At 40.8% G+C, this 26,612-nt stretch overlaps 1 protein-coding gene across 3 annotated transcripts in view; it reads right to left on the bottom strand.

Annotated features, from left to right (window-relative positions):
* The window catches only part of LOC139278518 (voltage-dependent calcium channel subunit alpha-2/delta-1), a 794,302-nt gene that overhangs the window by 428,290 nt on the left and 339,400 nt on the right, over positions 1-26,612 (bottom strand). For all 3 annotated transcript variants that reach the window (XM_070897372.1, XM_070897370.1, XM_070897371.1), the window contains exon 6: positions 17,019-17,139. In XM_070897372.1, the coding sequence (XP_070753473.1) occupies positions 17,019-17,139 (121 nt within the window). The remainder of the gene's footprint in view (positions 1-17,018; positions 17,140-26,612) is intronic.

Here is a 26,612-nt window from a genome sequence, read left to right on the forward strand (position 1 = left end):
TATGTGTGTGGTACCAGACCCAGCATGAGCCAAGACCTTCAAGAGAAAAGAAAAGGAGAAATTGAAAGAAAAATAGTTGACTGCACTGTTTACAGCATTGAACTATAAGATTTGAGATTGTTGTTTTTCAATTTCTTCCTCGCCATTTGTTGTAGATGTAGAAAAACTGATGTCAAACTCCATCAATACTGGTCTGTAATTAGCTGCTAGAAGGTTTACAAGGTTGGCCTGTGATGATGTATGGGATGATTTCCTTTGTTTGCAATGTGTAGTAAAATCAGAAGCAAATATGCAATGATTTCCTCTGATGTTTTAAAGCAGAAATGCCAGAGAAAATGTCTCCACAATTGTTTGATGTCACTGCATTATAGCAGGGTTACTCAAACTCCACTCCACTACAGTACGACATTTCTCGGTTCTTGTAGATTCACTTACTGCCTCTCCATTGCCTTAGTGGCCAAGGTCACATTTCACTCTGTGGATATTTGTGCGGACAAACTCATGTCCCGAAAATGTGCATTAAACACATGGGGCAGAGCTTGCTGTTCCTGCACCGGCAGGTATTGGATTGCCTGGGCATGGCAAATGGAAAAAACCAGACTGCGAAGAGTGCACATCCTTAACGGAGCCTGATTTTCTGACATGTTAAATTAACTGACAGAAATCAGGCAGGTTCCCTTACCAGTATGTGATTCCTCATCCAATTTTCCTCTACGCACTGCACCCAGGTGATTCAATATGCCTTCCGTTAATTTTTTTTTCCTCCTTCCAAATGACTATATTCTTTCTTTTCAAATAACAGAGAATATTACTTTCCTCGGAAAAGAACAGTTCAAATCTATTATTTCAAGTGGAGACAATTTAACAACCATGATTAAATAAACTTTCATTTCTTATTCAGGCTTAAGAGATGAAGGGGTAGAATTTCTGCAAGGGTTCTCCTGATCTCCTTGGCAGAAAACCTGGAGCAACACTGTAAGCGGCCATTTTCTCCATTTTTCCAGGATTCGCTGAAATAAGGTTGAGCAGTCCCTGCAGAAATTCTATCCCAAAGGTTCAAAACAGTCTCGTATTTTTGGCTTGTAGCGTGTTCAGCAGCAGATGATAACTGGCCCATAATAGCAGTTATTTATGCGCAAATGCTACAGCAACTTCAGGCAAGGGCAGATGCGTGGTTAATCCAAAGATTGCTGTCCAAGATGCACAGCTCCCAAGTAGCTTCACAAAAATGTCATCTCGTCGACTGCCTCACCACTGAAATGCATTGAATGGTATGAAGTTACTGTATTTGCGCGTGAGATATGAACTAAACTCGCTACATTGTAAGTATCCTGGTGTGATAAGTGTTAATCACTGCCAGTAACCTCTCTGGTACTGAAAATTAACTATTACAAGAGTAGAGTATCATTCCTTCAGGTTTTACTTCTTGTTCGAGATTTGAAAAATGTCACCTGTAATTTAAAAAAATGTTTTACTTTTGTTTCTGTTTCTTTTTTTTCTCTCTCTTCATCCAATCTTTCTTTCCCTCTCTTTATTTCTCTTTCTGTACCTGATTTGACATTGAATTCACCCACTCTAATTTACACTTCTTTCTCAGTCTTTGTACCGTCACAATCTTTCAATCTGATTGGTCAAGGAGATACCCAGTTGCTTGCCCTGTCCACTCAGGACCCAGATACCCGGTTTCCCTTGCGAAGTCATCAGTTTGCACTTTCAGCAACTTGACGTGCAAACATTTAAAAAAAATAAACATGCAAGGGCAAGTCTAACTAACACCATTAGATGCCCTAGACAGCAAATTCTGGCCCAATATGTTTCACACCACATCCAGTCATGCCCCTTAGCCAAGTACAGTATGACAGCAATTACAAGCACTCACCACGTTGCCTGAAAGCACACCCTCAGTCTCAGTTGTAGTAGGCAAGCTATATCCTTCATAATCATTCATGTGCCTTGTCAAAAATGTGTCTCTGTGAGTACTTTCGAGCTTGTAAAATAATGGATTTTGACACCTGAAGTTGGTCTTCCAGAATTTTGCTATACTACACTACAACCAGATAGTTTGCAATTTATTTTAAAAATAATCAAACTTTACAAAACAAAATATCTGCAGAGACTCTTCATTGTTTTGCTGTTTATTATTTTCAGGATTTTATCCCACTTTTATCATAGTATCATGTAACAAGCACAGTATTGTTCAGTCGTTATAAGCATCACTTATCTTTTAACAGTAAAACAAGGCTATCCATAAAGGGATTGCCTCCTGTGAATAGTGGAATCTTTGGTTGCACAGCCCTGGGCTAACAATTACCCCATTAAGTAATTTACATAGAATTGTTACTACATTTTCAGTGTATTCTGTGTACCTTTGATAAGGGACCTCACAGTAAGCATATCTACAAGACAGAATCTTGCAGAATCAGTAGATTCAGTAGGGAAGGGAGTAAAGCTGGAATTGGAAAGCAAAAATAAAGAAAGTGAGTTTGAAGTAGAGAGGAAACAAGCAGGAAAAAAAGGGTAAAAAAAAAACTTAAAGGCACATTGTCTAAATGCACATGGCATTTGTAACAAAATAGATGAGTTGACAGCACAAATTGAGACAAATGGGTATGATCTGATAGCCATTACAGAGATATGGTTGCAAGGTGACCAGGACTAGGAATTAAATATTCAGGGGTACATGACAATCCGGAACGACAGACAGAAAGGAAAAGGAGGTGGGGTAGCTCTATTGATAAAGGATGGAATCACTGCAATAGTAAGAAACGATATTGGCTCAAATGATAAGGGTGTTGAAACAGTTTGGGTGGAGATAAGGAACAATAAGGGGAAAAGTCACTGATGGGCGTAGTCTATAGGCCCCCAAACAATAGCAACTCTGTTGGTCGGAGCAAAAACCAGGAAATAGTGGGGGGCTTGTAAAAAGGAACAGCAATAATCATGGGTGATCTTAACCTCCATATTGATTGGACAACTCAAATTGGTCAGGGTAGCCTTGAAGAAGAGTTCATAGAGTGCATAAGGGACGGGTTCCTTGAGCAGTATGTAACGGAACCAACCAGGGACAGGCTATCTTAGATCTGGTCCTGTGTAATGAGACAGGATTAATAAACAATCTCCGAATAAAGGATCACCTTGGAATGAGTGATCATAGCATGGTTGAATTTCAAATTCAGATGGAGGGTGAGAAAGTTGGATCTCTAACCAGCGTACTAAGCTTAAATAAAGGAGACTATGAAGGTATGAGGGCAGAGTTGGGTAAAGTGGACTGGGAAAATAGATTTAAGTGTAGGACGATGGGTGAACAGTGGTGCACATTTAAGGAGATATTTCACAACTCTCAAGAAAAATATATTCCAGTGAGAAGGAAAGATTGTAAGAGAAAAGATAGTCAACCGTGGCTAAGTAAAGAAATAAAGGACGGTATCCAATTAAAAACAAGGGCATACAAAGTGGCTAAAACTAGTGGGAGGACAGAGGACTGGGAAGCTTTTAAAAGCCAGCAAAGAACGACTAAAAAAATGATTAAGAAAGGAAAGATAGACTATGAAAGTAAACTAGCACAAAATATAAAAACAGATAGCAAAAGTTTCTATAGGTATATAAAAAGGAAAAGAGTGGCGAAAGTAAATGTTGGTTCCTTAGAAGACGAGACCGGGGAATTAGTAATGGGGAACATGGAGATGGCAGAAACACTGAACAAATATTTTGTATCAGTCTTTACGGGAGAGGATATGAACAATATTCCGACAGTGGATAGTCAAGGGGCTATAGGGGGGAGGAACTTAACACAATCACAATCACGAAGGGGGTGGTACTCAGTAAGATAATGAGACTAAAGGTAGATAAATCCCTTGGACCTAATGGCTTGCATCCTAGGGTCTTAAGAGAAGTAGCGGCAGGGATTGTGGATGCATTGGTTGTAATTTACCAAAATTTCCTGGAATCTGGGGCGGTCCCAGCAGATTGGAAAACTGCAAATGTAATGCCGCTATTTAAAAAAGGAGGCAGGCAAAAAGCAGGAAATTATAGACCAGTTAGCCTAACATCTGTAGTTGGGAAAATGTTGGAGTCCATTATTAAAGAAGCAGTAGCAGGACATTTAGAAAAGCAAAATTCGGTCAGGCAGAGTCAGCATGGATTTATGAAGGGGAAGTCATGTTTGACAAATTTGCTGGAGTTCTTTGAGGATGTAATGAACAGGGTGGATAAAGGGGAACCAGTGGATGTGGTGTATTTGGACTTCCAGAAGGCATTTGACAAGGTGCCACATAAAAGGTTACTGCACAAGATAAAAGTTCACGGGTTTGGGGATAATATATTAGCATGGATAGAGGATTGGCTAACTAACAGAGAACAGAGAGTCGGGATAAATGATTCATTCTCTGGTTGGCAGCCAATAACTAGTGGGGCACCGCAGGGATCAGTGCTGGGGCCCCAACTATTTACAATCTATATTAACAACTTCGAAGAAGGGACTGAGTGTAACGTAGCCAAGTTTGCTGATGATACAAAGATGGGAGGGAAAGCAATGTATGAGGAGGACACAAAAAATCTGCAAAAGGACATAGACAGGCTAAGTGAGTGGGCAAAAATTTGGAGTATAATGTCGGAAAGTGTGAGGTCATGTACTTTGGCAGAAAAAAATCAAAGAACAAGTTATTATTTAAATTGAGAAAGTTTGCAAAGTGCCACAGTACAGCGGGACCTGGGGGTATTTGTGCATGGAGCACAAAAGGATAGTATGCAGGTTCAGCAAGTGATCAGTAAGGCCAATGAAAGCTTGGCCTTTATTGCAAAGGGGATGGAGTATAAAAGCAGGGAAGTCTTGCAACGACTATATAAAGGTATTGGTGAGGCCACACCTGGAATACTGCGTGCAGTTTTGGTTTCCATATTTATGAAAGGATATACTTGCATTGGAGGCAGTTCGGAGAAGGTTCACTAGGTTGATTCCGGGGATGAGGGGGTTGACTTATGAGGAAAGGTTGAGTAGGTTGGGAATGAGAATGAGAGGTGATCTTATCAAAACGTATAAGATTATGAGATTGCTTGACAAGGTGGATGCAGAGAGAATGTTTCCACTGATGGGGGAGACTAGGACTAGAGGCATGATCTTAGAATAAGGGGCCACCCATTTAAAACTGAGATGAGGAGACATTTCTTTTCTCAGAGAGTTGTAAATCTGTGGAATTCACTGCCTCAGAGAGCTCTGGAAGCTGGGACATTGAATAAATTTAAGACAGAAATAGACAGTTTCTTAAACGATAAGGGGATAAGGGGTTATGGGGAGCGGGCGGGGAAGTGGAGCTGAGTCCATGATCGGATCAGCCATGATCTTATTGAATGGCGGAGCAGGCTCGAGAGGCCGTATGGCCTACTCCTGCTCCTATTTCTTATGTTCTCATTATGTTCTTATAATGGATTAAGATTTAGCTGCATTCCCTTCGGCAAAAAGTTGTTACTAACTGCTGTGGATCTGCTTGAGGTTTAGGAGCTTTCCAATGTATCTAATCATTACTGAATAAAACCTTATACCATGAAATCACTTTTCCATGAAAATTGATCATGAAAAATAAAAGACCACTCATTCATATATTATGTACCATTTCTGAAACAATCATCTCCATTTTGGTGTTTATCGCTTGAATGAATTCAATTTCTTATTTTTTCCTTGCTGAAAGTAGATTGTTCTGCAGTTCTGATATTAGCTATCGATGGCAAAAGTTAGCAAAAGGGCTGGGAAAGAATAGTGACAAAGGCAAATATTCAGCATGTTTCTAAAATTCATGTGTAGCCTGGAACTGTTAACAGAAGCAAAACATTTAAATACAAGACATAATGAAAGATGGAACAAGACAAGGCCACTTAGCTCATCAAGTCCACTCTTTCAACCAATCCCACCCATTTAATCTTTGGAAGTGAAGGTTCTGTAAAAATGTTGCCTGATTCCTAAAGGTAATTAAGCAGAGCTCCAGTGCATTCTACTATTCTCATACCTCCATTCAACCCTGGTCTGCTGGTGCCCATAGACAACTTTCACCCCCTACCCCCAGTAGTACAGAACTCATTCATGATCATAGGCAGTCCCTCGAAACCAGGATGACATACTTCCATGCCAAAAAAGGATGAGTTCACAGGTGTTTCAATGAAGGACCTAATATTCCAGGTCCTGTACTACATCCTGAAAGGTGGAAGATGCCTGTGCGTGGCAGAGCTTGGTCTTGGTCCTGTGGCAAGGGTTATCCAAGACGACTGGAGACCTGCTCTGCTGCACGGACTTAGTGCGCACACATAGTGCAGTGTAGGCTGGCCCGGGCTGCCCCTGGGCCCCTGGTCCCGAACTCACGCCTCTCCTGGGCCCCGATCACATCCCTCTACATACTCTCGCCGCTCCTTTCCCCCAATCTCGCCGTTCCTGCTGTATCCGCCCATGCTCCAATCATCGACCTGGACCTTGATGATATCACATTAGGCCCCCTATAACCATTATTTTCCTCAGCAACTCATTTATACATCACTTTGTCCATGTCAGGGTTACTCAAACTTTGTGCTGAAATTCACTATGCTCCTTTCTCTCTTTTTTGATATACCAGCTTTAGCAATGCCCCTGAGCAGGTGAGTGGCCGATAGACCCCCAAAGGAACATGAAACAACACATCCTCCAAGGGACACAGTTTGAGTACTACTGGTGTACGGTAACAGTGTGGCACTGCAAAGGTGAGAAGACATGGGGGAAACTTTTTTTACACACTGGAAGAGCGGTGGATACAGGTTTAATAGTAACCTTCCAAAGGGAATTGGAGAAATACTTGAAGGAGAACAAATTGCAGGGATACAGGGATACAGCGGGGGAGTGGGACTAACTGAACCGCTCTTCGAAAGAGCCGGCACAAATTCGATTGGCTGTATGGCTTCCTTCTGTATTGTAATATTCTATGATTCTATAAGTAAGTTTGGCCCCTGCCTCAAGATCAGCTGTGCTGCTGTTGGAAATAGCAGAGTAGAGGCTGAATACCTCGAGGGAAAAAAAATCACAGTGAGATTCCAGCTGGGTCACTAAAATTACTCTCTTGTGGTTTCCAGAAACTGGTGCAGACATCCCTGGGAGAGACCCAACAATAGCTTGTGCGTGACCTGAGGGAGTTAATTCTGTCACAAAAATCTGAATTCATTTCATCTTTCATTTGAAATCTTACAACAGGTTTTATTTGAAATAATTGTTGGTAAACTTAATTGTCCTGTGTAAAACTGCCCCATGTCCAAAGAAGTGATCAAATATGTGAGCCCACTATTTATTTGCAATCTGCACAAAGTTTCACAGTCCATTAAAAAAAAACGTTGCAGCACAATGGTGTAATGTGTTACAACCCCAATGCTCAGTGTTGTGGATTGGCAGGACATGGGTTGGCACCTTTGGTGCTCCACACTATGAGTGCATGATTGTAGCTTTATGCCTATGGGGAAATTACAAGCACAGGTCACAGGTGGCCTTAGAAAGAGGGAGGAAATTTGGCAGAAGAGCCGTCACCATCTTGCTCTTGAATATCTTCTGACAGCAAAATCAGAGAGGCATTGTGATTGGACAAGAACTTGGCTGCCTGCTGCCTCGAGGCTCCAGCTGGAACGTGACCCAAGGAAACCAAGGAATAGGGAGACAACAGAATCAGTCTGTCCCTCATTGTTTAATATCTTCAAATGTAAACAACTGTAGTACATTTCAGACAGATATGTTTTTAATTGAGTTTCACAGAGGAGAAATCACTGCAATGAGCAATGGGCAGTGCTGAATCTCTTAAGTTGTTTTTTTTTGCAATTCTAGTCCGAACAAGTGATTATTTTAACCAGTGGAATAGCAACGATGAGCACTAACAAAACATAGCCAAACAAAAGGCCCAAATTTGGCCCTCTGGTTTTTTCAGCACACCACCGAGCCCTCTGCCAACATTTTACCTCAGAAGCAGCGGCAAAAAAAATCCGTGCGATCATGGCCGATTCTCAGGCCGTCTGTGCAGCTGGCATGGCACAGAAGAAAGAGAGGGGGGCAGAGCTAGGTCCCGGCGCTGAAAACAGTGCCGGGACCTCTGCATATGCGCGCGAGAGTCTGCACGCATGTGCAGTAGCTCCTGACAGGCCGTTTCGGCAAACGCGCGCTGCAGGCTGTGTGGGAGGGGCCAAAGCAGGCCGTCCCTAGCCCTGGCTGAATGGGCTCCCTCATCGACGGCCTGCTGCATTCCCTAAGGTAGGAGGTCTATTTTTTTATTTGTTATTTACTGATTGATTTTGGTGCTTTAGGTGCAGGGTTCCTTCTATTTTATTTGTTAATTAATTGTTTATTACTTTTTGTGCTTTGTTTGGTGCTTGGTGGTGCTTTAAATGTAGTTACTTGCGCCGATTCCTTAACTGTAAGTAAGGTCTTTCTATGTGGACAAAAGTGGACACATACGTTAGTTTAGTACAACTTTTTTCTGGCCAAATTGCCATAAGTGGCTGGGAACACCAACTTTTGAAAAAAAAATGACCAAACCAAAAATCCTAACTAACTCACTTACACTGGCGCAAATTAAATGGCCATATTTGCAACTAAAAAGATACACCAGAAAAATCAAGTTACATCAAAGAAAAATGGTGCAACTCATGGGGAAATTTGGGCCCAAAGTATCCACTGAGGACAAAACAACGCTCATTATTGGCAGTTGTCCATACCCATAATTCCTAGCACCCATTAAAGTGTCTCGAGGAAGAGAATGATCAGACAGTAAATGGTATTTGGTAAAAATCCAAATTTATTGCTGTTGGATGGGAATAGAGTTGGTGTATCAGCAGCAGCAGAAGGAGGAAGAAACTAATGAGGGAAAATGCCCTCAAGGAACAAAGTTAATCTTGAAGGGCAGGAAAATGTTGCAGGTCAAAAAAACAGTAGACATAAATTTGAGGTGTAAAGGTGAATAATTGCTCAAATTATATGGACAAAAAAAATCACAGCAGTATCACTTTCTTGAGCATAATTTTAATCCAAAAACAGATTAAATAATTATAAATTTAGCTAGGTTCTACATAGGTCATCAATTAGTGCTGCCTTTGTCATATAATATTATATAGTTTATTAAAAATGCCAACATGCTGTACAGATGAGTTCACTTACATCATTTTTATTACATTTGTTACTTCCACTTGGTGGTTGGCACGCCACAGCTTATTTTATTGCTTTAATAGAACTATGAAGGAGTCCACAGCAAAGCAGCAGAAATTGGACATAAAACTATATGGCGTGTCAGCACTGTTAATTGATACCCCTCAGTTAGGATACTAGGGGACCGATATTACCCCATGGCCCGTCCGGGACGATAACCTTCCGGGCCCGGGTCAGTTAAAACCTGTGGTGAAAGTCCTGCCCCGGGCATGCAATTGCCCTTTGCGCCCCTCAAACGAGATGGAGCGCTGTCTCAGGTGCTCCACCTCATTGGAGGGACGCTCCCGAGGCATCATCGCAGCATGAGGTCAGCACCGCACTGTACGAGTCATCGCTACGTGGCTGCTTTGCGTAATGCTGACTCGCCACAATGACCCTCCCCTTCATTTAAAGGGGCGGGCCGCTGCGGACTCTGCATGGTCCTTTGGTGGCCAGCACTGGGCCACCAGCGATAATCTCGACCGGGCCCAGTTGAGACGAGAGCCGCCATTGTTGGACTGATAGAAAAGTCGGTCAAGAAAACAAAATGCCAGCCCGCGGCAGTCTCGTGTCCCATGGGGCAATTTTCCCTGCGGGGCACAAAGGGGTCAGCATGGGGCGGCGAGGGGTCAGCACGCACGACGATGACATAATCGTCGGGTGTCCACCGGCCCCGGAACGCAAATTGCGGTGCGCGGCGCAAACTCCAAATTGTCCCCAAAATCTTGGGACCATTTCGCCCATGGCACCACTGCCATCCGCGGCACTAATGGGGCACAAGAAAGGTGCAATTTCAACCCCGTGCTATTTGTAGATAGCCAGCGCGAATACTTCATCACATAAGGAGTTGCATTTACAATATTTGTGGGGTCTTTAAATCTGTTCCTTTAGTTATATTATATAAAATATATTCTGTTTAGATAGCCCTAACTGTATCACTATCACTGTAAAATCTGGAATATTCCATTTAAAGTTATTATGAAAGCCACATTACTATTGTTGCCCAAGGCGGTGCAGTCTTTGTTGATCTCTACAAATGACTGACCTATGAGGCTTTGCATTTCAAAGCAGAAAATTGATTAACTCAGTCCCTTGGGTCTTATTAAATGCTCTGACTGCCAATGGTGCCTTTGGCGACAATTAAACAAGAAAATTAGAAAATTCACTACTTCGAGTTACCATCATGTTAACCACACAGAGTATTCCAGCCAAACATGACATTGCATTGCCTTAACTGTAATGACATCACCACTATGCAAGATGTTGGGGGGGGGGGGGGCATTTATTGAAAAAATAGAAAATGCATTGTAATTTAAAATTACAGTGTAGAAATATGATTGTAATTATAATTAATCCACATTGCTCTCCTGAACTTTCTGAAAATGATAACTTTTGTAAACCGAATGCCAACTTCCTGTAATTTACCAGCTCTAATACCAGATCACTACTGCACAAGAGTAGCTATAATGCGAGGAGATTGTTGTTCCTCATTGCTAATGCCCTCCACACTTGTGCAGTCAAGCTATTTTTCACATATTCACATATCACATATGGATAATGGCAAAATTTAAAGGGAAATATTAACATAAAAGCTCAATCAAAAACTGCGATAACAGGAAGTAATGTTTATGTACAGGAATGGCACATTCTGTGCAAGATATTTAACAGCATAGAGATAGATAACTACAACTTGTATTTATATAGCGCCTTTAACGTAATGAAACGTCTCAAGGCACTTCATAGGAGTATTGTGAAACAAAAAAATTGACACCGAGCCACATAAGAAGAAATTAGGGCAGGTGACCAAAGCTTGGTCAAAGAGGTAGATTTGAAGGAGCATCTTGAAGGAGGAAAGTGCGGTAAAGAGGCGGAGAGGTTTAGGCAGGGAATTCCAGAGTTTAGGGACAAGGCAAAAGAAGGCTCGGCCACCAATGGTTGAGCGATTATAATCAGGGATGCTCAACAGGGCAGAATTAGAGGAGTGCAGACATCTCGGGGGGGTTGTGGGGCTGGAGGAGATTACAGAGATAGGGAGGCGCAAGGCCATGGAGGGATTTGAAAACAAGGATGAGAATTTTGAAATTGAGGTGTTGTTTAACCGGGAGCCAATGTAGGTCAGCGAGCACAGGAGTGATGGATGAACAGGGACTTGGTGCGAGTTAGGACACGAGCTGCCGAGTTTTGGATGACCTCAAGTTTACGCAGGGTAGAATGTGGGAGGCCAGCCAGGAATACATTGGAATAGTCAAATCTAGAGGTAACAAAAGGCATGGATGAGGGCTTCAGCAGTGGATGAGCTGAGGCAAGGACAGAGACAGGCGATGTTACGGAGGTGGAAATAGGCGGTCTTAGTTATGCTTCTGAGTACCACATAAAAAACGATCCTGATAATCATAAAAACTGGGTATTTATTTTTAGGCCCTTTCTTCCATCTTCTAGAATTTTTCTTTAAGGATATTGAGGAAAACTCAGGTTGAACAGAGTAAAGACGTCCGTGAGCAAAGGCGATGGATGGTCAGTACCTGGAGGCAAAGTGTATTAAATATTGAACTTCTAATGTATGAAGGGCTGGATTTAATTTAGATTCAGAAGTATCTGGAGAAAATGAGCAGGCTGCGATTTCTTTATAAATTGTTTGATTTCACTTCAAGAAACAAGAACAAATTTAATTCATATAGAACTTTCATATCCACGGGACATCCCAAAATGCTTCACTGCGAATTAATTACTTTTTGAAGTGTAGTCGCCATTGTTATGAGGCAAACATGGCAGCCAATTTGTACACAGCAAGGTTCCAGAAACAGAAAATGAATGAATAAACTTTCATCAACGAGTTGGTTAAGTTAATTTGGGAACATCTCATCTCTGAGAAATGTGAGTAGACAATTTGTTGATTTCAAGGTACATCTAAATGAAGAATCCCTCATCAACAACAACATGTATTGGTATAGGGTCTTTAATGTATTGAGACATCTCAAGGCGCTTCACAGGAGTATTATGAGATAAAATTATTTGGCACCAAGGCGGTCTTAGTTATGCACAATACAACAGGGAATGTAAAGGAAGGACTCAGTGACAGTTAGAATTCAGGCGATTGAGAGAAAGAATATTGAGAAGTTAATTTTCAGACAGGAAAACTAGATAACTCACATGAATCATACATTATTTCGAGTGTGAATTAAAAAAAAAAACAAGTTGTTTCAGGGAGTAAAAGTAGAAAAACTTATCAGGATAAAAAATATTTTTACGCCAATATAACGAGTTATATGAAAGTGCCAGGATTGTATAAGCAGAAAGAATGGGCATCTAACAGGCTGAACTGAATCATGGCTGTAGCCACAAGGCTGATAACATGTTGAAAGGGAAAGTTTTAAAATTGTAGCGAGAGAGGAGGCAAGCCTTGTTGGGCTGGGATGATGCAGTATGCCAGCTGTAAGAAGGCAGAGATTTCCTTAGGGGGTAAAACAGACATCGATTTGGGCTGAACTTCACAATGGAAAACAATGGTAAACTACCAGTCAAAAGGTAATTACTATCGACTGTCAAGGTACAGTAAAGAGGCTGATATGAAATTGCTTGTGAAAGGGTCAAGGAAGGGTCAAATGATTATCATAATGATTATTTTAAACATCTAGAAATTAAGTGGAAATTGTTACATTTGGGAGAATGAACTGCATTTATTTAAGTAATTCTGGATCATGTTTTTGATAAGATGCACAAATCAGGGTGTAACAAAGCAGGCTTTCGTCCAGACTTTTGACTTGTGCTCACATCATAAAAGCAGGACCCCCGAGCAGATCGAGTCTCCTATTAGCCGGACTGGAAAGGGCCATTGCAGACCATTTCGTCAGTTCCAAAATTCAGAAGTACCACTTTATAGGTCCAAATCTTGCTGGAAAAATAACAGTGAGTTCATGATGCAAGCCATTATTCTGTTTGAATGGGCATAGAGTACGTATATATTTAAGGAGTGGTAGCCCTGTCTGTTCACAAGTGGGATTAGCGGCACTATTGACACATGGATAGAGCCAAATATGCTTTGCATCCTGGGGAATCCTGCCACACAGTAGATTCATGGGCTCTTTTGTGCTGCTATCGGCTTTACAAAGGGAAACTGATGAGCTCACTGGCCCAGCAACCTGCATCAGAGAACTACGTGAAGGTTTGGAGATGTGGAAGAGATCTCCCGCAGTCGCTTTGAAGGAACCTGCTGTATAAAAGTTCAATGCCGCTGTAACCTTCAAGACCAAAGATTCAGCCATCCCTGTTCTGGAGATGGTTCCCTAGTCTGGCTTCAGGACTGGGCATAGTACTATTATGGCCTTTTTCGGGAATCACAGGTACTGAATTTATTGTGGCTTCAGTCACATCCAAATACAAGAGCCTGGCCCTGTACAGACAGGTGATGGTATAAGAACAGGTCTTAATAAAGTGTCTAAATGAGAACACACCAGTCTGAAGTGCATCTCTGGTCCTTTTCTTCCAGAAAATAAAATAGAGATGTATACCCATAGTGATACCTACTGTTGCAATTTCAGCAAAAGAAATACCATTCATTGAACAAACAGCATGGGTGACAGAAGCAGTAGAGCTTTAAGAAGCTTACAGTAGGCTCCAAAAAATCTCCCTATCTTCTTTTGGTCATCAGCAATATAGCAGAGAGAAATAACTTCCAAACCAATATACAACACATCAACGTACTGAAAGGTCAAAATTCACAGGAACCCCGCCCCGCTCCAGTGTTTAGACTCATTGGAAAGGAAATTTCATTTGGGATTATCTACTGGAAAATTTGAAATCCTAAAGTGCTTATGGAAGAAACTATGAACGTTAATCAAATTTTGGACTTTTACAAGACAAATTCAAGTCTGTGGGCAGCCCTAAGGAACTACAGGAGCCAGCTTGATTATTGGAACTGTCTGGGTGTTGGGACTAAGCTAAATTGTCTGGAGAAATGGGTATTCGAAAATTTTCTCCACAAGAGGCATTAACATTTCAACAATAACTCAGGAGATGGCCAGCCATCAAACTAAACCGAGAAAAGCCATCTTCAGCATGAATAAGAATAAAGGGCCCACTACAGCCAGTATGCAAAAACCAAGCACAAAAGGACATTGTGATTACCAAGCTAATATTTCCATCAGGAAACAGATTTAGACGAGCAACCCACCCAAGACATATTAACTTTTAACGAGCCTGCCAAAATATTACAAAGAAATGTCAAGCCCGCCAAATTTAAACAAATAATTCTGGACTGATTTGGCGCGAAGATTAGGACAACTCAAACCGTATAACTGGCCCCCTGTTTTAACAGAGGGTATACCATACTGTGCCTATGTCATTAAGAAGGGAGAGAAACCAATGCGACAGTTGTAAACTAACTTCTCCAGCCTCGAAGTCCTGTAGTCCAAAAGGAAGGAAGAACATCACCATCGCGGCAGCAACCAACCACAGCCAACGTGGCACCACCGAAAAATCACCGCGATCGACCAATTTCGAAACGAAACTCCACAAGGAAGAAACCGAAGAATCGAAAGTTTCCACTCTACAATCTAAGACCTGACTACCAACAGGTGAAAACATTACCTAAAGAGACTTTGAACCTATTTCTAACAAAGGAAACCGGGTACTTATCCCATAGATCCAAAACACATCTTACCGCATCAGCGGACTCAACCCAACTGAAGATTGCACAGTAAGAAGTCTTCTCCGACTTTCGGGGTACGGCAAGCAGAACCTACAGAATTCAACGAACCCCGAAATTGTGAACTACCGCTAACTGACCAGAAAGGATTGGTAAGCATAGTCCCTGCCTGCCCTGGAGTCTAACCTAGCTAGGATTGGGTATTGGGAGGTGGGAGGTGTAATTTTTACTGTAACCCCCTTTGAATGTGTAATGTATTGTTCTTCATTAGAGTGATTATAAGTTTGACACTGTATTTTTCTTGACTGTAATAAAATCAAAGTTCTTTGCATCAAACCAGTTGTCCTTTGCACTTTATCACACCCCCCAAATAAATCCAAAGTCTAGAACCCAAGGGAGTGGGAGCAATTCGAACCGCTCAAGTCGGTCAGAGGTGAACCTGACCCCCGGGACCACCCCTTACAGTACCTTTAAGAACAAGGACCTAGCTGAAGAGACCACCCATGCAATTCCCATTTTATTTGGTGTTTAACCTATGGAACACTGTCATATTAGGAATTACCTGCACGAGAAATCCTCCTCATCTGCATGGGCAATGAGACTTTAGCGAGCCTTGCACACAATGGCGAACAGGCTCTAAGTGCCTAAGGTGCTTATGGCTTGTATTACCGACAGCAGAGTATATCGGACACTCTATAGATTCACTGCCCCATTGTGAAGGGAACTCGCCCCATGCACGACACCGTAGATCACATTATTGGCTCCTTACAGCAAAGTAGGGACTCACAGAATTAACATAGAAATAGTGAACTGATTGAAAATGGGTTCGTCAGTAGAGTATTGTCATTATTCATGTTCGGAAGGAATGATTAACAAAGCATGAGCGGGATCGTCCTCCGACCGTGACTTTTCATAACCTACGTAAATTATTTTGAAGGTAGCACAAAATTGTGTGGAAACACAACAGATGTAGAAGAGGCAACAATTATTGAAAGTTACTTGTCAAGGCTCGAAAGCCATGAACTACTGATCAGCAAATGGTACTTGTGGTTTCAGTCACAGTATAAAGCAAGCTAAGTGGCACAAAAACAAAATAATAATCAGCATTTTCTCACTGCGTGGCTGCAGTGAAGACTTTTTGATGTCTTCATGACAATGAAAAGCAATCCACTGCAGAAAGATATTGTATAAGGTTTCAAATCATATCCTGGGTTAACATTCTCAATTCCAACCACAGCATGCATTACATATATTGCATTTTACAATCAAACTTTTGGACACTGCAACTTCCAAACTGAGTAGGATAAGAATGATTTCAAGACACTTTTACATTTACATATGGATTGTGTTCCAGTGCTTAGAAATACCGAGCAAAGTTTCTTACAGCACTTGAAGATGTGAAAATATATCTCTTTTAGATTGTACTGTAAAACAACTAGCACTGCACACACAATGCAGTATGGAGGAAGTATTAGGATTTTTCACTCCAATGGGACATTCTCTAAGTGTTACTTGTTTGTCTGTCAGAGAAGATGAACATGGATATTGAGTGGGAATTCACACAGACACAAGTGGACTAAATATTAGTGGACATTAAATCAGAGTCTAGTACCAAAGCCTAGTGAATAACATGTATGGCAAATGAAAAAAGCACCGGTGCACAATGTCACATGAAACACACAATTGAAGGAATCATTACCTTAGAGTGCAAGTTAAGTGGAGAACTGATTTATCTGCTTTAAATACCATTAGTTTGCAAAAATGGCAAAAGCTTACAGCAATGAAAGTGCTTAAGATGTCTATCTCCATTCACTTTAGACATTTACTGTGCAATTTTATATCACCCAGTTTTAAAGCTCTACTCAGCTTGCTTTAGAAGCCAAACAACCCTCATAATCTAAATAAGAAGTAAATGAGCACAATGACCAACAGTTTCTATGGCAGGTGCATTTTCTTGAATAATCTCACAGATGTCCTCCAAAATCTATGCTACAAAATTATTTCTACTTGAATTGTAGCCTTGAATGTAAATCCTGCAACTCTCTTTCAGACAGCACCTTCCTGTAAAGTAGCATCCACACATTGTACACTGACACCTGCCATTTTCAACTGAAGCTGTTCAAGGGTAGCGTTCATGTACCAAAGAGAATTCAGTGCTTTTAAACAAAAAGTTACAGAATGCAAAGAACAGAGAATACTCACAGCCCTCGTAGATGTCTGTGGGGATGTGGACAGCTGTCTGGTTGAAGTCCACACGGCGTCGGAAGGCTTGGTTTAGCTGAAAATCAGGCTTGATCCTTGGTCGGGTTTCATTTCTTTCAGACTTTAGAGGGAAGAAGAATCAAAGAGTGAACATTTGTCAGCTCAGAGTCTCTGACACAATCTTTCAGTTTGGGTGGTGATTATTAGATTAGAAGGACACCACAGCTGCAATTGTGATCATTTGATCATGTTGTTCATGTCTGGATTCTCTTGCTATAACAGGTTCATTTACCCATGAATACTAGGCCCTGGACAGTAACAATGCATGAAAACTATATCGAAGGGATCTTTTAAAGCCAATAAATCAAAACAAAAAGAACATTTTAGAACAAGCTAAAATTTTACAAATATTCAAACATGATTGCACTTTTATTTTTCCATTTAAAAAGCAAAAAATAAAACAGATTTTCCAACTTGCCGATCGTTTAATGTTGACATCCAAAAAGATATTTTTAGACTTTTGGCTGAAAGAGAAGGGAGCCTACCATTTCAATAAGGAGTCATACATAATTTATCATTGTTACCCAACCACAAAGAGTACTGATGCACATCTGAGCAACTGGTGGCACAGCAACCAGGTAATCGAGTGCATTCCCACCCTCTGGGCCAAAGGATGATGTAGGGCACAGGAATAGAGATAAACAAGAGGGAAGAAGAAAATTAAAATGGAGAGGACATTATATAGAATTACATAGAATAAACAGCACAGAAACAGGCCATTCAGCTCAACTAATCTGTGCTGATGTTTATGCTCTACATGAGTCTCCTCCCCTTCCATCTACTCATTTTAGCCATTCAATATATCTTTTCATTTCCTTTTCTCTCATATACTTGTCTAGTTTCCTTTTGAAAGCATCTAAGCTATTTACCTTAACCACTTCCTGTATTAGCGAGTTGCACATTCCAACCTCTCTCTGAATAATTTCTCCTTATTTCGCTACTGGATTTATTAGGAACTATCTTGTATTTATAGCCCCTAGTTTTGGATTTTTCAACAAACATAAACCGTTTCTCCACAACTATCCTGTCCAACCCATTCATAATGTTAAAGATCGCTATCAGGTCACCTCTACTTAGGTCACCACATTTCTAAAGAAAAAAAACACAAACTTTTCAATCTTTCCCAATAGCTGTAATCTCGCAGTTCTCTGACCAGCCGTTTTTTGGCACTTTCTCCAGTGCTTCTATGTCCTTTTAATAAGATGGATTTTAAGATACACAGTACTCTAAGTGCAGTCTGACCAGGGCCCTATACAAGTTTAACATAACGTCACTATTTTTGAATTCTATACCCCTGGAAATAAATCCCAGTATTTTGTTAGCATTTTTAATTGCATTGTTAACCTGTGATGCTGCTTTTAATGATTTGTTCACCTGTATTCCTAGATCCCTTTGCTCTTCCAGCCCATTCAGTTCTTATTTTCTAAGGTGTAGTTGATGCTTTTATTTTTCCTACCAAAGTGCATCATGTCACATTTATTTATGTTAAAGTTAATTTGTCACTTATCTGCCCAGTCTGCAATTTTTCAAATGTCTTCTTGTATTATGTTGTATTCTTCCTCGGTCTTAGCTATACCCACAATTTGATATCATCTGCAAATTTTGATATTGTGTTTCTTGTTCCCAAGTCCAAATCACTAATGTAAATTATGAATAACAGTGGTCCCAGTACTGATCATTGTGGAACACCACTGTCTATCTTTCTCCAATTTGAAGAAGTACACTTTATCCCTACTTTCCGTTTTCCATTTTCAATTTTCTTTCCATTCAGCTATTTTTCCTGACTCCTTTTTTCCCTAACCTTTTTCATGAGCCTGCTGTTTGGTACCTTATTGGAGGCCTTTTGTATGACATCTACTACATTACCCTTGTATACTCTTTCTATTACCTCTCCAAAGAATTCTATCAGGTTAGTTAAGCATGACTTAGCCTTTTGGAATCCATGCTGAGTATTTTTAAAATCATATTTTCTGTCTCTAGATGCTATTCTATCACTTCTTTAAGTATATATTCAGTATCTTTCCTTTCACTAACGTTAAGCTGACTGGTCTTTAGTTCCCAGATTTTGTTCTATCTCCCTTTTCGTATATAGGAACAGCATGAGCTGTCTACTGGTCCTCTGGCACTATCCCTCTTCTATGGAACCTTTACATATATATATATATATATATATATAAACTAGTGCCACTGCTGTCTCCTCCCTAGTTTCCGTGAGTTTGCATGTGTGCATATCATCCGGACCTCAGGTTTTTCCTATTTTATTGTTGCTAGTTTGTCAATTATTTGCTCCCTTTCTATCCCAACTGCATTAATAGTCTTAAGCTCATCCTCTAGTGAAGTGTCAATTTCATTACCTTCTTTAATACAAAACTGAGGCGAGGTAGTTATTCAATACTTCTACCATTTCTCTGTCATTACCTGTGAGCTTATCTTGCTCATCCTTTAATAGCCCGAGCCCTACTTCAATTTTCCTTTAGTTATTTATGTATATATAGAACATTTTATTATTTCTTTTTATATTCCTTTATAATTTGATTTTGTAATTTTTCTTTGCCTTTCTATTTTTTTAAACTTCGTTCCTAAATTCTTCATATTCCCTTTTGTCCTCCTCTCCTTTGGTATCTAAATATTTCTTACATGTCTTTTCTTGAAATTCAATTTTCTCTTTAGTTCTTTATTCATCCATAATTAACTTGCTTGTTTTTATCTTTTAGTGGAGCACATCTCTCGAACTCTATTGATTACCCGTTTAAAGACTTCCCACTGTTTTTCTGTCTTTGCTTTTCAAGATTTTCTCCCAATTTACCTTTTTTAGTTCCACCTTCACTTCCAAATAATTTGTTCTTTTCAAATCCATTACCTTAGTCTTTGTTCTACTTATGTCACTCTCAATCCTAATCTTGAACCTTGTGATGTTGTGATCACTACTACTAAGATGCTCTCCTATTCTTACTTCTCCTATCTGTTCTGGTTCATTACCCATTACAGCATGCAACAGTGATTGATTCTTTTCATGTTGGACTTCTTACGTACTGAGTGAGAAAGTAGTCCTGCATACACTGTAAAAACTCAAATCCTTGTCCTCCATTTGTTACTTCTTCCTGCCAATTTGGGGATAGTTGAAATTTCCCATGATGAATTTTCTATGCCTGCTCACCTTGTAGACTTACCTACATATTTCCTCCTCCAATTCCCTTCCACTATTTCGTGGTCTATAGTATACCTCTATTAGAGTGATGGATCCTTTCTTATCTTTTAACTCAATCTATATGGATTCTGTATCAATCTTACTGCTAGTTACATCCTATTGTTCTACACCATTATGTTATCTTTATCTAGTACAGCTATTCCACCTCCCCTCCTTCCTTCCCTTTCCTTCCAAATTGGTTGTATTCTTCGATTTAAAATCAAATGAGTCTTCCTGTTAACGAGCTGATTGCAGTTTGGGGGAGGACTTCAAGTGAATTCCAGTACGAAAGATGTAAACAATGTTTGGAATTAGTGAATCTTAACAACACAGTGATTGCAGAAGAAATTAAGGTGACACTAAAGATGTCGACTTGCTCGAGGTCTGTGCACTGAAAGTATAAGTGCTGGAGTATTGCTGCCCAATAAGGGATCTCCAATAAAAGCTAGCAGCTGCATTGCTCAGTGAGTCAGAGGTCGTTGGAAGATGGGAGTGAAAGGTACTCAGATTTGCTGGAGTTCTCCTTCACCTTTCGCTTGCTCCCTTGCTTTCAATTCTCACCTTCTCTCACTCCTGCACTTTCACTTTCACTCATTGAGTTAGGAAGCACTCAGAGCAGTTGGGAGATTGGGTGGGCCAGGCAGTATTCAGGAGGCCAAGCAGACGAGGTTGCACCGAAGGCTGGGTGGGCGGGTAAGCAGGTGAATGGGAAGCACTTGGGGCAAATAGACGAGTAAGCAATCAGGCTGGCAAGCACTTGGACGGGGCAGAAAAGCAGGTGAGCTGACAAGCACTAGGGTAAGATAGGAGGAGTAAGCTGGTCAAGAATCACTGCCTTGGTCCGGAGCTGGTTTTCTCCACACATATTTAATTCTTCCGCTGTATTTGCTGACTTGTATCACTATAAATCAACAAATACTGCAGGAGATCTGAACTCAATGGAGAAAGCCGGCTTTTGGTCAGAAATGAGCGTGGGGGAGGATGAACCGGCCAGCTTGGCAGGTCATTGTGGGCCAAGTCAGACTGAGAAGCAATCAGTGCAGGTGAAACAGCCTCAGAGCAGCACTCCAGGCAGGGAGGGAAAGCTTTTTAAAATAAACTTACCATGCCATAGTCCAGGAGGCTAGAAAGCGGCCATACAAAGAACACAAACATTGGCCTCAGTGCCAAATTCAAATCCATACTCCTGACAGAGGTTAACCCTCAGGAGTAAAACTTCATGTTGCCAATAAGAAGCGGACAATTTTATGAGAAATTTGAAACATTTTCTGCAAGGCATTTATGTTTTTACAGGTTTCTTACCGTATAAACTGTATTTATTATCTGTCTGTAGTCAACCAGCAGAAAAAGTAAAAAGGTACCCAAAGAAAAAGGAAAGGTTTATTTTGAGTGATTTGATTGGTTCACCTTTTACTTTTATTGGTAGATCACCACCCCTGTCCTTGTTGACCTACATTGGCTCCCAGTCCCCCAATGCCTCACATTTTCATCCGCATGTTTAAATTGTTTCATGTCAAGCCCCTCCCTATCTCTGCAACCTTGTCCAGCCCCACAAGCTCCCCCCTCTCCCCCACCCGCCACCCGCCCCCCACCGCCGGCCTTTTGTGTTTCCCTCCCTCTCTTTATCACGCCATTGGTGGCCATGTCTTCAGTCAACTAGCTCTGGAATTCCCTCCCTAAACTCCAAAACCTCTTCACCTCCCTCTCCTTCTTTAAGGCCCTCATTAAAACCTGCCTCTTTGAACACGCTTTTAGCTATCCCTCCTAACATTACCTTTGTTGTCCCGACATCCATTGTTGTCTGATTACACCTCCGTGAAGTCCCTTAAGGCATTTGTCAATGTAAAGGTGCTATATAAATGATAGTTGTAGATTTCACTGACTGATCATTATTTTATTTTTTGTAATTGCATGTCATTACAAGCTCCTGCTTGGTGACTTTTATAGTCACTTTCCTTGCTTCTTCAACAAAAAAATCTAGCTGTATGTAGAAGCTACAAACTAATAGAAAAACCAGGAAAGGAAACAATGTTTTTTCTTGTGGAGCAGGAACAGGTAAGGTTCATTCAGGAAGCATTTCTGAAATCTCCCTATCTATACTGGGTTACTTCATGTTGAACTGACAAATCAACCTCTCTAAAACCTACATATCTGACAGTGCCTATGGTCATATAGGGTGACTTCTCTTCCATTTCCTGCTTGTTGTCTTTCGATCTTCTGTGAAGCACCTTCGGATATTTGTTATGTGGGAGGTACTAAATTAGTGTAACTTGTTGTTTGATTTCTCTATTAGTATGCAGGCTACCCATCCAAGTGTACTGCTGTCCTGGCCAACCTTTTATCCCTCAACCAACATCACAAAAACAAATTAACTGGTCACTATCCCATTGCTCTTTGTGGGACTTTGCTAAACACAAGCTGGCTACTGCCTTTCCTACATTACAACAGTTACTACACTTCAAAAGCTGTGAAGCTCTAAAAAAAAGGATGTTTTGCCACATTAAAGGTGCTATATAAGTTCCAATTATTGATTTTGTTGTTGTTGTAAAGTGCTTTGTAGCATCCGGAGGTCGTAAAAGGCGCTAAATAAGTATCTTTTTTCTTTTGATACACATGTAAGCTGCCTCCTCAGTTCTGATTTGTTACTGTTTTATGACTATAAACTTCTCAGCTAATGCAGGAAATTTGTATATAAAGTAGGTGTGCTGCTCACAGTGTAATTGACAAAATACTCACTTGGTGATAATTCCCTGTTTAGTTGGAGTTAGAGAGATAGAAAGAAGTAGGGACAGAGAGAGGGAGAGACTAAGAGCCAGATTTAGAAAGAAAGAGAGAGTTAGAGAAAGAGAGTAATAAAGAGTTACACTGAGAGAATGAGAGAGAATGAGAGAGTTAGTGAGAGAGTTACTGGAGTGAGGGAGAGTTAGAGGGAGGATGGTACAGGATACTTTTGGTTAGTCAAATATACAGGAGTTCTCAGCAGTTTCACAATTATAATCAGTGTCAGTATTAAGCTTCATGGCAAACACTATTCACCACACTAAATAAAACCTTGGACTAAATCAACTAGTTTGAAGCAGAGCTGTAAAGAGAGTGGGGTAGAATTTCCACAGGGGTTCCCCGATCTCTCAGCCGTAACTGTGGCTGAAACCCTGAGAAAGCAGCGCAAAGGGCCATTTGTACTGTTGCATTGGGGTTTGTGCCAAAGTTGCAACTGGAGATGGAAGAACCCCCATGGGAATACAAGTCGAGAATCTTCAGTCAAACGTAAGCCATTCCAAACAATGGTCCCTTGTCTTGTAAATATAATTAAATTCTAAAGAAACAGAACTGTCTCCAGTGTGAACTGAAATGCAATCAGAAATAGCACTGAAAGTCCCATAGGAAATAGGCTCAAGATTAAATTCTTCATCTATTCAAACTCAGTCATTAGTTATTGAATTTCATTTTCTCGTACAGCTGGTAGTCTTCAAAACAGGTTGCGAATATAAGTGGAAACTATCTCAAGACAGATTCACTTGCCCTCAAAAGGCAACTGATTTCAAATTATGTGTTCATCAGACACCACTTGGAAAGTGATGATCACATTTTAATCACACCTTAAATATAAACAAAGTATTCATTCCACTGTTTCCACTGAAAAAAAATCCCCAAAAAGTGAACATTCATTTCAGATCATAAACCTCTTTGAAAGAAATGATCTTGCAGCAGCCAGAAGACACAGCGTAACTGGGTCTCAAATCGGAATGGTATGGTACAGGTTCATACCTGGGACTTCACCATAAAGAGAGCTGATCTTAGCCAGATTCCAAGGGCGCTGGTTCATATGGAATTGATTAAAATGGGGTTTCCCTCAGCCCTTTGTCATCTCCCACCCATTTCTATCTTCAACCCCATCCTTTTAACTTTTAATACAACCAACTCTCACAATTTTGGATTTTGCTGCTATTTTGTAGTGAGGGTTTAATTCCGTTTGGGGTTAGCTTGTACTAGCAGTGACTGGCTGCTCATCAATTCATAAGGACACTCACAATGATTATGGATTGTGATAGCTGCTGCTGAAACCCTCATCCATGGCTTTCTTCCCTCGAGACTCGACTATTCCAATGCTCTCCTGGCTGGCCTCCCACCTTGCACCCACCGCAAACTTGAGGTAATCCAAATCTCTGTTGTCCTTATCTTAACTCGCACCAAATCCTGTTCACCATCACCCTTCTGCTCGATGACCTACATTGGCAATGCCTCAATTTAAAAAATCTCATCCTTGTTTTCAAATCCCTCCATGGTCTCGCCTCTCCTCATCCCTGTAATCTCATCCAGCCCTACAACCCTCTGAGATCTCTGCGCTCCTCCAATTTTGGCGCATCCCAGATTTTAATCACTCCACCATTGGCGGCCATGCCTTCAGTTTCATAGACCCTAAGCTCTGGAATTTCCACCCTAAGTCTCTCCGCTCCTCCAACTTGATTAGATTTTTTGAGGAGCTAACGAGAAGAGTCGAGAAGGATAGCGTTTTTGATGTACTCTACATGGATTTTAGTAAGGCTTTTGACAAGGTCCCACATGGCAGACTGGTGAGAAAAGTAAAAGCCCATAGGGTTCAAGGGAAAGTGGCAAGTTGGATCTAAAATTGGCTCAGGGACAGGAAGCAAAGGATAATGGTCAATGGGTGTTTTTGTGATTGGAAGGCTGTTTCCAGTGGGGTTCCGTAGGGCTCAGTACTAGGTCCCTTGCTTTTTGTGGTATATATCGGTGTGGAAGCAAGTCATCCTTGTTTCGAGGGACTGCCTATGATGATGATGAGACTTAAATATAGGAGACATGATTAAGAAGTTTGCAGATGATACAAAAATTGGCCATATGGTTGACAGTGAGGAAGAAAGCTGTAGACTGCAGGAAGATAGCAATGGACTGGTCAGGTAGGCAGAAATTGGCAAATTAAATTCAACACGGAGAGGGCAAACAAGGCAAGGGAATACACTATAAATGGTAAGATACTGAGAACTGTAGAGGAACAGAGGGACCTTGGAGTGCATGGCCACAGATCCCTGAAGGTAGCAGGACAGATAGATAAGGTGGTTAAGAAGGCATACAGATATTTGCCTGTATTAGTCGAGGCATAGAAAATAGAAGCAGGGAGGTATGCTGGAACTGTATAAAATACTATTTAGGCCACAGCTAGAATACTGCTTACAGCTCTGGTCACCACATTACACGGGAGATGTGATTGCACTAGACAGAGGAGATTTACAAGGATGTTGCCAGGACTGGAGAAATTTAGCTATGAGGAAAGATTGGATAGGCTGGGGTTGTTTTAATAGAGGAGACTGAGGGGAGACTTAATTGAGGTGTATAAAATTATGAGGGGCTGGGAAGAATCTATTTCCCTTAGCAGAGAGGTCAATAACCAGCGGGCATAGATATAAAGTAACTGGTAGAAGGATTAGAGGGGAGTGGAAGAGAACTTTTTTCACCTAGTGGGCGGTGGGGGTCTGGAACTCACTGCCTGAAATGGTGGTAGAGGCAGAAACCCTCATGACATTTAAAAAGTACTTGGATATGCATTTGAAGTGTTGTAACCTACAGGGCTATGTTCCAAGAGCTGAAAAGTGGGATTAGGCTGGCTAGCTCTTTTTCGGCCAGCACAGACACGATGGGCCGAATGGCCTCCTACTGTGCCATAAATTTCTATGATGTTATGATAATAATGGTGGATTTCAACTATCCCAAAATTAATTGGCCAGATGAGGCAGGTAAAGGGGATAAGGGATTGGAGTTTCTAGAATGTATCCAGAATTCCTTTCTAACCCAGTGTGCAAGAAACCCAACAAGAGAGGATTCGCTACTGGATCTAGTAATAGGGAATGAACCAGAGCAGATAAGAGAAGTAAAAGTAGGGGAATGGCTGAACAATTGTGACCATAATATAATATGCTTTAAGATAATAATTGAGAAGGACATAAGTATGACGAAGATTAGGGTAATAGATTGGAGAAAAGCCAATTTTGAGGGGCTGAGAATAGAACTTGGGGAAATAAAATGGACAACAATATTGACAAACAATGATGCAGAACAGCATTGGGAAACATTTAAAACGGTGTTCAAAAGAGTCCAGGAAAAATACATTCTGCTAAAAAAAAGAACAAACTAAACACTAATAAGACACCATTGATGAATGAAGATATAAGAGAAAAATTGAGGGTAAGGAAAAAGGCATGCACTAAGTACATGGACAGCAGGGGAGAGCATGACAAGAGAGAATCTGAAGAGATTAGAAGAGAAGTCAAAAAAGCAATTAAGAAGGCAAAAAGAAACTATGAAATTAAATTATTAAGGAACATAAAACA

Source organism: Pristiophorus japonicus, chromosome 13 (assembly GCF_044704955.1).
Source record: "Pristiophorus japonicus isolate sPriJap1 chromosome 13, sPriJap1.hap1, whole genome shotgun sequence".
In the NCBI taxonomy this organism is placed as follows: Eukaryota; Metazoa; Chordata; class Chondrichthyes; family Pristiophoridae; genus Pristiophorus; species Pristiophorus japonicus.